General features: G+C 46.2%; 1 protein-coding gene across 2 annotated transcripts; it reads left to right on the top strand.

Moving 5' to 3' along the window:
* Positions 1-6,584: 6,584 nt before the first annotated feature.
* ercc4 (excision repair cross-complementation group 4) lies at positions 6,585-12,450 on the top strand. 2 transcript variants are annotated; one of them, XM_040176516.2, is made up of 10 exons: positions 6,585-7,020; positions 7,506-7,686; positions 8,568-8,763; positions 8,910-9,117; positions 9,611-9,791; positions 9,895-10,026; positions 10,126-10,230; positions 10,536-11,187; positions 11,275-11,387; positions 11,516-12,450. In XM_040176516.2, the coding sequence occupies exons 1-10, from the start codon at positions 6,844-6,846 to the stop codon at positions 12,259-12,261; spliced, it is 2,691 nt and encodes an 896-aa protein (XP_040032450.2). In that variant the 5' UTR covers positions 6,585-6,843; the 3' UTR covers positions 12,262-12,450. The 2 variants fall into 2 exon arrangements, with proteins under 2 accessions (XP_040032450.2, XP_077958989.1); XM_078102863.1 differs by having other exon boundaries at positions 6,696-7,109.
* The last annotated feature ends 371 nt before the right edge of the window (positions 12,451-12,821 follow it).

The following is a 12,821-nucleotide window of genomic DNA, read 5'->3' as shown; positions in this document are numbered from 1 at the left end:
AGGGGAAACCGAAATCCACTTCTTTCTTCTTCTGCAGTGGGCCCAATCTGCAGCTCGTCTCTTCCCCCTCAACGGTGTGTATTCCGCCTTTTGTCTTGTGTTTCTTTTGCAGCTTTGCAGAACACATGTAAATTGAAGTGTTGGCCGGAATATCTGCAACAAGTCACTCCGGCAGTAAGTTTCTCAAGCAAAGTAATAATAATCATGGGGTGACCAAAGTAATGCCACCGCATGCATAGCTGTCTATCTTAGTAATTATGTGTTTGAAAATAATTTCAGAGTACAGATGTTACTGGGATGCGAACAGCAGTCCTCCGTGGCCTTCCTGTCATCCTTGGACATGCTTTGAAAGTAGACTTTACTCAAAATTATTATCGAATATGTTTCCTATAGTAATCTTTTGGTATATGTTACTTATCTTACAATTGCTGCAGCTATACTTGCTCATATAACTTGTGTGTTCCACCATAGAAATGCAATTTGACAAGCAATTGTGGTTTAAATGAAGCTTAGGCGAAAATTGCCAATCGCATTGGTGCAGGCAAATGTTAAAAACTGTTCTCCTCTCTTTTGCGGTCAGTTGTCATTTCAGCATGCTCCAAAGGTGATCCTCCACCACCCCTGACACCTCCAATCTACAGCAGAACCTGGCATATCAGGAGATTTATGCAACTTGGGCTCTACCACCACCACCAGTGTCTGGACTCCCAAAGGGGGGGATATGCCTCGTCTCGAGATCCCGGCCCCTGGTCTATCCTGCGGCAGGATGGAGTCCAAGCCCCAAACAACTTGCAATATCATATTATGCCTGTTATAATAAAGCATGGTTCAAATTTCAACAAGTCTCTCCGGATTGAAATGCTGCTATTGTTTTTAGGACTCTCCGGACATGTCGCACACCTCCATGAGGATCCTGACTGTGATTGCCCAAGACGGTGCCGCCTCTCTTCACTCACTGCACCTTGAATCCACAACTACTGCCGTCATTTTGGAAGGAACACTGGTGATAAATTACTGTCAAAATCTGCCACATCCCATGTGCCTGTTACCCTCAGACACCGAGGAACATCTTTGGGTTTGTTCAAATAGTGCTTCTCTCACTTCGACCCAAACTACAATTACTCAAAAACCTACGAATGCAGTGAGGGATTGTCTTCATGATCTTTATGGTCTGTGACATGCTGTGTTAGACCCAAGAACTTCACCCTTACTCTTTACTATGGAAATAGTTTTTTTCATGTTGTCCAGATCACTATTGCATTTGTTTATCCGTTTGTTTCAAACCATAGTCTTACTTTTTCATGATGCAAGGCATGTTTTTTTCATATTGTGGGCAATTGCATGTTTTTTTGCAAAAGTTTAGTTCATTCTAATATTTGAAACCAACAAACAAGTAACAGAACATTGATTCATATTTGATTAATTGCCTATAGTCTTACAGTTAAATTGGATAGGACAGCCTTTTTTTCTTTGGGTTTCGTTCAAAGGCCATTATGAGCACCAAAAGGAGAGGCAATCAGATATTTTAAATGTCCACATTTCAAAACATGTTATTTTACATTTTTTTCATTTTTTAATCATGTTTTAGAATAAGAAAATGTGCAACTCTTTGGTTTTGAGAACACGGTGGCGTGGTGGTCAGCACTGTCGCCTCGCAGCAAGAAGGTCCTGGGTTCAACTCCGCCCAGTGGCCTTTCTGTGTGGAGTCTGCATGTTCTCCCCGTGTCTGCGTGGGTTCTCTCCGGGTTCTCTGGCTTCCTCCCACAGTCCAAAGACATGCTCTGGGCATCAGGTTGATTGGTGACTCTAAATTGCCCGTAGATGTGTGAATGTGAGTGTGAATGGTTGTATCTCTGCGATTGGCTGGCAACCAGTCCAGGATGTACCCTGTCTCTTGGCCGAAGTTGGCTGGGATGGACTCCAGCCCCCTCGTGACCCCGAGTGCAGGATAAGCGGTTTGATGATGGATGGAACTTTTTCTTATTAGTACTGCTTACTTAATATAACTCAGATCTTTAAGTTCACATACTATTTATTGTCCACATACTTAATCATTTAAAGTTAACTATACTAATGTTCCCTACAGTTACATGAGTTAAAACTCACTTATTTTCATTATTAACAACTTAAAATTAATGAGCGACTTTACGTAGAATTTTTTTTAGTTTCCTGACTTTTTCAAGTAAAGTCAACTTATTACATTTTACAGTGTAGTTGTGAGCCTTCATTAAGGTCAATTAAACACTGGTCTATGCAGGCCTTCAGTCCTCCCCATGTTTGTGGAAAATAAATTAAATAATAACAATTTTAAATAACCCTTTAAGCTTCAGCCTTATATTGAATTGAACCTCGGAAACATTTTGCATAGTGTTGAGTTTATTTATATTTTTGATCTAAAAAATGTATATTATTCTGTTTCAAAGATGTTGCTGTATTTGTATTGAATTTACTTATTTATCTTTTGATTTATACATTCATCTATCCATCCATCCATCCATTGTCAAACCGCTTATCCTGCACACAGGGTCACGGGGGGGCTGGAGTCCATCCCAGCCAACTTCAGGCGATAGACAGCGTACACCCTGGATTGGTCGCCAGCCAATCGCAGGGCTAACACAGAGACATACAACCATTCACACTCACACTCACACATCTACGGGCAATTTAAAGTCCCCAATTAACCTGATCCCCAGAGCATGTCTTTGGACTGTGGGGGGAAGCCTGAGAACCCGGAGAGAACCCACGCAGACACGGGGAGAACATGCAGACTCCACACAGAAAGGCCACTGGGCGGAATCGAACCCAGGACCTTCTTGCTGTGAGGAGACAGTGCTAACCACCACGCCACCGTGCCGCCCCTACATTCATCTATTTGAAACCTAAAAAGTAATCACATACTGTTAAGTTGTTGTGATATTTTATTAAATTTACGCTTCATGAAAAAAGTTTTAAGAAATGTTACTCCTATTGGAGGGATACCGCTTGTCCAACGTGTCTTCTTTGTTTACGTACATCCTGTCAAACATTTGCCTGCAACTGTAACGCATCCTTGTTGTGCCGTCCTTTCAAGTGTTGCACGATGCTGTAAAATATAATGTCTAAAGTTAACCGCTAAGTCCTGAAAAGGGCATGAATACATACGTTAAGGTACAGCAATGAAAAGGTACATACGTTTGCTATTGAAATGCTCTCGCGCACACTACCGAGACACTCTTAACTAAGAGCATCTCACTAGTGAGACGTGCACGAGTGTTTCATTAGTACGTGTAGCGGTTGTACCCTTGTGCGTTGTTTTTTTCAATTACCACCAGGACACAGACCACATTTGGGTCCAATTGGCCGTTTATTTCCCAACGTTAGACACCCTTGCGAACATACAGGAAGTTAGCCTCCTCACAAAGTACCTCTTGGCATCACTCGTTATAACTGTTGAACGAAATAAACAACAAGAGCTAGTTGAATTAGCATTGGCAAGGGAACTTTCTACGGCCAACTTACCGGTTACACACCCTGCAGCAGACTAACTTTAGCTACAGGGTGTCACACCCACGTCCGCAGGGACCCACTAGAGGGCACCCACGTGACACCCTGTCATGATTTGTAGTGATGGCAAGTGGAATCAAACACCTGTGGTGCGTTATACGGTGGCCCTGAAGTGCAAAACACAACGGCAAATAGGAACGCACAACGCAAATAGGAAAACACAACGAAATTAACTCCTTGCGGAAAGGGTGGGGCCTTATTGCAGAGGACAGACCCTTCTGATTGGACAGACGGACTGTCTGTCGGCCTTTTAACAGGAAATGATGCAGGGCTCTCATGTGTCACGCATTGAGTGAGACTGCCCCGCACTCCCGCCACACATCCAATTCCTCACGCCAAGGAATCGGACTCCGGTCCCCGAGTCGTGTCGGCCATAGCGTCCGCGCCACCCCCCCATTTTATTACACCTAAATATAATTGAACAACAAAACACTGGTAAAAAAATGGTGAAACACTAGTATATGGCGGCAAATCACTGTCAAAATTTGAGAGCGCGTAAATCAAACGTCCGCGAGCAAATCTCTGTCTTGCGCGAGCTATTTGCTCGCTCGCGGGAACGTGAACTTCGTTGCTCGCGATCTCTGCTCGCGCTCGAAGGTGTTTTCTACACGCTCGTTGTTCTTTTTGACAGTAAGGAGGCGAAGCCAGTCACCATGGTGTCTACATCTGATTGGTTACAAACCCCGTCTTTGGTTTGGCTGGAGTGATGCATTCACACAACTATAGAAGCCCATTTCCGCACTGAAGAAAGGAGATAGAAAGTCGAAATTATGAGATAAAACGTTGTCAAAACACAAACGATATATTTCACATTTAACATTGCGTTACTGCCAAATGATATCCTTGGAAAAGTTATTGTGGATTGAATTTCACAATGAATTTTTCTCTAAATGTTTGAAAAAGTGACATGTGAATATTGTACCAAAACGGCGCAGGATTTTAGAATGTGCAACATTTTACAAACGGCGCCCCATAGTGTCGGATCTTCACCTATTTTATCTCCTCCCGCTGCGGCTCTATTTCCCTCCTGCACCGCAGTCAGGCAGGAAGTGTTTTCTATTTCAAGCTGTTGCTCCTCTCATTTGAAATGATGCCGCATCCTCCATGATATGGGGATGCTCCCCAACCTTTCATCCATCTTGCATGTTGCAAAGAGAAGTAGAGTTTTCCTGGGAAGCCCGTCACATGTGCCAAACAACCCGACGCTCCTTCTCTGGCAAACAAGCAGCTTCCTCCGAGGCCATTTATGCATCGTTTGATTCAATTTCATCTACCACAAAACTGTAACAACAGCAGAATCAATTACATTTTTATTCCTAATGGCGTCGTCCCAAACGCATGCTTCAGGTTTCCATCCTCGCATGGAGCTGCAGAACAAACGTTCTGTCACACGCAGACAGTCCCAGAGGTAAAGCGCCTGGGGCGAGACGTGTGTTTGCCGAGCGCAGCGCTCCACTGCTCTCTAAAGGCCCGTTCATGACAGTGCATCACTTCAGGCCTCCAGGAGACGCTCCTGAGCCGGTGCACTCAACTGGCCGACAGTTTTGTGATTTAATCACTTTCAAAACCCACCGGGTTGAATCAGAAACATGGTTGTCAAGGTAAACACGAGGCTTTCAGCACGGCTGTGTACATTTTACTGCCTTTTTTTGGGGGGGATTTTACTCTCGACTGAGCACCAACACAATGACACTTCTATTCGCATATTTCCATTTACCTCATCGAAACCTTTCACACCGGAGGTGTAGTCTCATTTTTTCTTTTCTTTTTCGGGTTGCAATTATAGGCGCCTGTGAACTCCCCCAGCAGCATTGTGCAGGCGAGGCACGGCGACGTCTTGGATATTTTAACACCTCTGTCTCTATTCCACTGCACCAGCCGCCGGTTTTAATCATGTGTATGGACTGACTTGGGACAAATAAAGCAATAGAAGTCAGAAACGGGACATGGGGGTCTTAGTGCTTTCTCTACAAGGGGATTGTGAGCCATAATGGTCTGGAAATAACTAGTTTAACCTTTTGTATTTCATAATCTTATTGGTCACATACAGTAAAATATTTCCCTCTGAAGTTTTATTCAAATTGTAAAATAGCTTGGACATACATAAAAAAAGTACTATACCTGAAAACTAATTATGTCCAGGAGTAAATGTACTTACCTACTTGACACAGCTTGATTGTGTCGATTACTTCTGGATTAAGGGTGCTCAATGGGGTTGGACAGAAGGGCAACACATATTTTGCCATGTTTTATTCATCAAAATATTTTTGTATACTTTGTGAGTTGTAATTAATATAGTCCTTCACCCATCATTTATTCAAACTTAGGATACTGAAGATTTTTCTTTTTCGCAGAATCTCCAGTGTCACTTCAAGGATAACTTCAACTGACTTTGCAAACAAGGACTGAATGGAAAGAAGGAAGATAGAACGTCTCGTCCAGATAACTCATTCAAATAAGTCCCACCTTCGGGTGTTGTTTTACATAATCCGTACGTCTGAGTGAACGAGTGACAGACATGAACATCAAAGTGGTTCAATTCAAGCCTGAAGTCTCACTGATGGTGAGTCAAGTCAGGGCCTCCGTATAACATCATCTTTGTGAGTCTGTACGTTTGTGTGTGTATCTATATATACAGTGTGTGTGTGCGTGTGTAGCATCATCCCGCTCCTCTGCTCCTGGCTCATGAGCCTTCCTCTCTGACGGCAGAGTAATGAATGCTGTCCTATTTTGCTTATTTTATTTTTCTGAACATATTGTGACAGCATTACTATCGCATTATCGTTCCGTTTGAACACATTTGAGAGCAGAGAATGTCATGTTTCATAACCTGTGCGTTTACATACATCTGACAAGTCAAAACAGGGGAGAAAAGATTCCATGAGGCCCGTTTTCATACTGGATTACATATTTATGAGACTGCGAATAGGATATATTCATGGTTTAAGGACATAAGATAACTGAAGAGACGTCGAGCTTTTCTGCATTGTTTGAATATTGAATAAACCATCAGCAGCCTGATACACAACAGCTTGGCGTCACCGGAAATGAGTGGTGGCTTTTATACGCTTCTCTCTACCGTCCTCCGGGTCGCCAGGCGGCGCTGCTGAGCCTGAATGTCATGCTCACTGTCGCTCGCTGGCTTGTTTTTTGTGTCACGTGACCGGATGCGCAACTTCAAAACAAGGGTGCAATAACGGGCTCTGACGGCCGTCACTTTGTGCGTCGATTAGCTTTATTTTAAAGCTAACTTTTATAAGCGGGAGTGAGAGAAGACGTGCCGGTGGCGCTCTGGCCGACATGGCGGCGCCGCTCCTTGAGTTTGAGACCGAGATGTTTCTGAGTCTGTTTGAATGCGACGGGCTGCTGGTGGTCGCGGAGGGCTTGGGCATAGACCGCATCCTGCTGCAGTTCATGCGCGTTTACTCGGAGCAGGGCAGCCTGGTGCTGCTGCTCAACACCACCACACCGGAACAGGTGAAGAGCACGCGTCAGTGATGGAGGCTGCACGCCTTGTCCCCTCGCTAGTGACGTCACGGCATTTGGTGCCGCGAGGGCGCTAAGATGTAAATAAACCGCTGCTACACACTTAATGACCAGCGACACTCAATGGTGCTTTCGTTAATGTTATTAAACCGAGCCTTACCTGCTTACATGTTTTCGAGAAAGGTTTGTTAAAAAATAGTCACTACACACTTCAACCTGTTTTGAGCATAAACTAAAAAACTGGTCAAATGCATTCCTTCAAGGTCAGATAGCTTACGTTACACAATATGTTTACATTTCATTTCACATTTTGTGTTTGTTTGTGGAAAAATTGAGTCATTCTGATGTAGCGTTTCATTAGTAAAATCCCCCCCTGTGCCATCTCGAGATCACACTCACAAGCCAGTTTCTCTATTCAGTTTCTGTTCAATAAACCTTAGTTGCAGCATCAACAAACTCTTCTCTTGTCTTCTCAGGAGTATTTCACGGAGCAGTTGCGAGTGGAGGGGGTGACCCACCTGCCCAGGACCGTGACCAGCGAGGTCAACAGCGCAGAGCGCTACAACGTCTACACCGAGGGAGGCGTGCTGTTTGTCACCAGCCGGATCCTGGTGGTCGACTTCCTCACCGACCGCATCCCTGCTCATCTCATATCAGGTCAGACTGATGGGAGCCCACGTTTGATTTTCACGCAGTGAGATTTGTTTGGTTACTTTGCATCTGCGTCCTTTGATATCACGTCAGTAATCACTCATTTGTATGCACCCGCTTACTGTTATTGTTTTAAATGGCCTTGGAGGATTTGAGATCGATCATTTATACCAGTGGTCCCCAACCACCGGTCTGTGGGCCGTTATTTTGAAAATTGACCGGATTTTCTACTAATTATGTGCGCTCGTCCCTCTGACAGATTCCCCACACGTCACCAGGCGTTTTTCTTCACGTTTACAATTGTCCTCCTACCGTGCACGTGCACAGCAGTTTCGCCCACCAGCGAACACACAGCGTGCGACTACTACACCCTCGCCCCCGTCGGTCGCCCCCCCCCCCCCCCCAACCCCCCGTCGGTCGTTTTGCCCGCAACGACTACTACCCATCCCGTTATTCCACCGGACCGTCTCGACCGGTCCACGAAATATTGTCTGACATGAAAACAGTCTTGTCTTGGGGACCAAGTTATGCAGGGATAATAATAATCAATAAAGTTATAATAATAATAAAAACAAGCAAGACCACTTCATTTACTTTGCTATTAGAGCAAATATGGTGCAATACTTTAATAACACTTTAATACTTTAAGGTAATATTCATGTTATTACTTTGTGTAATCCAAGAGTCTCAAGCTCCTTGGTTGTAAATATATTAGTAAATGATTTCTAAAAAGTGTACAAATTAGCAAGCATTTAAAGTTAAGTCGGTTAAGGTTATTAAACAAAAAAAAAATTGACTCGCTGGATAACTTTTATTAAGTGATCTCGTATTTCTTGATTACACTTTCAGTACCGAGCCGGGACCCTGACTCTCTCTCCATCCCACAGGCATCCTGGTGTATCGGGCTCATAAAATCATCGAGTCGTTTCAGGAGGCCTTCATCCTTCGTCTTTACAGACAGAAGAACAAGACCGGCTTCATCAAGGCCTTCACTGACAAAGCCACGTCCTTCTCCTCGGGCTTCTGCCAGGTGGAGCGTGTGATGAGAAACCTCTTTGTCAAGAAACTCTACCTTTGGCCTAGGTAAGAACGAATGATGTAAACCTTTTTTCACAGCAGACATTTAGACGTGTTGGGCGGGAAATGCTCACGCGTCTATTAAATAAATCTATATAAATATTAAAGACCGGGATTCTTCGCTCCTCCTTGTTCTCCTTTTTGGATTTCAGGTTTCAAGCATCAGTGAACACGGCACTGGACCGCCACAAGCCGGAGGTGGTGGAGCTCCACGTGTCACTGACGCCTGCCATGAGGGCCATCCAGAGCTCCATCCTGGATATCATGAGCGCCTGTCTGAAGGAGCTGAAGCGCTACAACCCCACTCTGGAGGCTGAGGACCTCTCAGTGGAGAACACGCTAGGCAACGCCTTCGAAAAGGTTCGTCACTAATGACACGGATTAGGAGGCCTTGGTGAGGTTTTGATGTTCGATCAAAAAAAATGAATCCGCTTCCGTTCGGAAAAAAACGGGCCTAAGATCATGAAAAGGCCTCCAAGCATGTCATTCCTGTGGCCGATGTTTTCCTTTAAATGGCTATCGATGCTAAATAGCGAGATGATTCTCCTGGATTTGGGAGTATCTATTGAATTTGCACCCAAAAATGCTAATAATGTGTATTTTTAAAACACAACCTACAGTAGTCGCCTTTTTACACGGGACGCATATCATCAGATCTCCCCTGTTTAATAGTAAGTAAGTAAGTAAGTAAAAGTATTCTGTGTCATTGTTCACAAAGACGATCTTTGCAATCATTACAAATAACAGGAAAGCCTCGTGCTAAATCAGACTTTTAGCAACACACTTCCTGTTGGGGTCCAACAACTGTTGTTGAATTGGGTTTTAAGGTTGTATTTTTCTGACTCCCATCCAGACCATCCGTCACTACCTGGACCCCCTGTGGCACCAGCTGGGAGCCAAGACCAAGGCCCTGGTCCAGGACTTGAAGGTGCTGAGGATCCTCCTGCTCTACCTCACACAGTACGACTGCGTCACCTTCCTCAATCTGCTTGAGTCGCTGCGCTCCAGTCAAAAGAACTTTGGATCCAATTCAGGTAAACGAGAACTTAAGAACTCTTAAGTACTGATACCTAATCATTGTGGTTAATCAGCTTTTATCCATGTTTGATCGCATGCCCCTGTTTTTGTAACCATCAGGGTGGTTGTTCCTCGACTCCAGCACCTCCATGTTTATGAATGCCAGGGCCAGAGTGTACCGCTTACCCGAGAGCAAGAAGAAACTCAAAGTGGGCGCGGAGGAGGAGAAACCGAAGACGTCCTCTGCATGCGGTACCTTCCCAACAGACCGATTAAGAGTAGATGTCCGCCACGATGTCTGCTCGCACGGGTAATGACTAAAGGCTGTGTGTGTGTGTGTGCGTGTTTCAGGGGTGAAGCGGGAACTGGTGCTGGAAAACAGCCCCAAGTGGGAGGCTCTGACTGAGGTCCTGCAGGAGATGGAGAGGGAGAACAAGAGCTCTCAACAGGAACCAGGTCAGAGCTCTGTTCTGTTAGAGCGCTGTGCAGCGGTGAAGGATATCTCTGCTACATGGATTTGCATTTAATGATCTCATCAAAACGCTCTTTTAGTTTTTCAAAAAGGTTGTTTTGTCGATCTACATGTACACGGGGAAACATTGGATCTCCATATTTAATTCACTTTGAGATGAAGAACCAGCCGCGAGGCTCCGCCCACGCGCTGCTGACACTTTGTGAAGTCATCTTCCTGGTGTGCTGGTTTGCCCTGGTCCACTGCTTCAGGCCCAGAGGTACAGTGAATCTGTCTGACTGTCCCTCAGGTCGCGTGCTGATCTGTGCCAGTGATGACCGGACGTGTGCCCAGCTTCAGCAGTACATCCGGCGCGGCTCTGACCGGATGCTCAACCGACTGTACGTGCGCACAATCGGGAAACGGGACTCTTCTGCGGCCGCCTCAATGGATTTTGAGTCGCACAAAAAGGGCCACGGCTGGCCGAGAAAAGGAGCCAAGGGGAAGGAGCCCGCACAGAAGAAAAAGTCCACCAAGAGTAAGAACAGGCCGTCCTTGACCCTGACCCAGATGATGGGGAAAGACGAGATGGACAAAGCTGCGGGGACGGGCAGCAGTGGAGATGAGGGTGACCCGATGGAGGATGAGGAGGAGCAGCTGCAGCTGGATTTGTCGTCGGATGCCTACTACGGTGTCCTGAAGGAGCCGCTGACCGTCCTCCACCCGCTCAAAGGTCTCACAGACCCGCACAGCTTGACGCGGGTGCTGCACGAGGTGGAGCCCAGTTTTGTGGTGCTCTACGACGCCGAAGTCGGTTTCGTCCGCCAGCTGGAGATCTACAAAGCCAGCCGGCCTGGGAAGAGACTGAGGGTGTATTTCCTCATCTATGGAGGCTCGACAGAAGAACAGAAGTACCTGACGGCGCTGTCCAAGGAGAAGAAAGCCTTCGAACACCTGATCAGGTCAGAAGCTGTGTCCTTTCTTCTCTGGCCGCCGTGGGAGTATCTCTTGATGAGCGTTTCGTTTCCTATGCGTGTGTTTCTCTGCAGAGAAAAGGCTACCATGGTCATTCCCGAAGAGAGGGAGGGGCGAGGAGACACCAACCTAGACCTCGCTAGACATTTAGAGCCTGCCAACGCCACCACCAACACCCGCAAAGCAGGCACGTCCATTTTATGTCATTGTCATTTTTGAAAGGACGAGATTGGTTTGTGTTTTTTTTTTTTCATCCTCTTTCCGTTACTTATCTTTGTAAAAGAAAGCGTCTCACTGTGTTTGACCAATCACCAGGAGGCCAGGAGCAGCCCAAAGAGCCCTCCCGCGTCATCGTGGACATGCGGGAGTTCCGCAGCGAGTTGCCCTCCCTGTTGCACCGCCGCGGGCTGGACATCGAGCCCGTCACCTTAGAGGTGGGGGACTACATCCTGGCACCGGACACGTGCGTGGAACGCAAGAGCGTCAGCGACCTGATTGGCTCGCTGCAGAGCGGCCGCCTTTACACCCAGTGCCTCTCCATGACCCGGTACTACAAGAAACCGGTGCTCCTCATCGAGTTTGACCCGGCAAAACCCTTCTCCCTGATGGCCCGGTCCGATTTCCGTCATGAGATCTCGTCGAACGACGTTTCCTCCAAACTCACCTTGCTCACCTTGCACTTCCCCCGGCTGCGTATACTGTGGTGCCCCTCCCCGCACGCCACAGCGGAGCTTTTCCTCGACCTGAAGCAGGGTCGCTGCGAACCCGACGCCGCCGCCGCCCAGGCGGTCACCGCCGAGTCGGACATGGTGGCTGAGTCGGCAGAACTCTACAACCCCGGACCTTATGACTTCCTGTTGAAAATGCCCGGGGTCAATGTGAAGAACTACAGGGCCGTCGTGAAGAATGCAGACAACCTGGCGGATATGTGCAAACTGGGCCAGGACAAGCTGGCGGAAATACTGGGGAACGCTAACAACGGCAGGTTGCTGTATGAGTTCCTGCATAACGTCGCCGATGTCCCCGCTCCCGTGCAGAAAGCCAAACACACATGTTTGTAGTACACGTCTGACATTTGTATCGCAGGAGTCATCCAAAGTGAAAGGTGTTTTATATTAATGTATAGAAGGAACTGAAATAACACTTCTTTCTATTGTCTGAAATTTAGCTTTTATTAAATTTGTTATAACATTGAATAAATGCATTGTTTTATATTCCCGTTGTTTAAAAATAAAGCTTTCTGTAACATGTGTTTTTGAACTCTACGGGGTACATAGTGGAATGTGAAGCTGTGGTTGGGGGACGGTGCCTTTTACTCCAGTGTTATTCAGAGGAGGAACGACCACAAACCAGTGGTCAAGAATTGTAGTTGACGCCGCTTTGATGGACATTTGTGTCTAGTTTTACCATCACTTGAGTATTTTATGCAGTAGATATTCAAAGGGTTTCTTGCTGAAGTACTGAACTACACTCGACATCACCCATTGCAGAGCCTGGCGGTGCTCCTGTGATCCGTAGGAAGTACTTTCCCTGCAGCGAATGATCAGTTACTGCAGCACACAGGAGTGATCTGGCTTTACCTTTCACATTTAACTTTGTGCATCTTTTTCTGAATGCCAAC

The sequence above is a fragment of the Gasterosteus aculeatus genome, chromosome 5 (assembly GCF_964276395.1).
Source record: "Gasterosteus aculeatus chromosome 5, fGasAcu3.hap1.1, whole genome shotgun sequence".
Taxonomy (NCBI): Eukaryota; Metazoa; Chordata; class Actinopteri; order Perciformes; family Gasterosteidae; genus Gasterosteus; species Gasterosteus aculeatus.
Note: the sequence above shows the minus strand (reverse complement) of the source record. Positions and strands in the feature narration are given on the sequence as shown.

Bases quoted from the DNA above. Each gene is read 5' to 3' on its own strand.
- ercc4 (XM_040176516.2), top strand. From the start codon at position 6,844: ATGGCGGCGCCGCTCCTTGAGTTTGAGACCGAGATGTTTCTGAGTCTG. The intron at 8,764-8,909 runs GTAAGAACGAAT...TTTGGATTTCAG, and splicing joins AAACTCTACCTTTGGCCTAG to GTTTCAAGCATCAGTGAACA. The intron at 10,231-10,535 runs GTCAGAGCTCTG...ACTGTCCCTCAG, and splicing joins GAGCTCTCAACAGGAACCAG to GTCGCGTGCTGATCTGTGCC.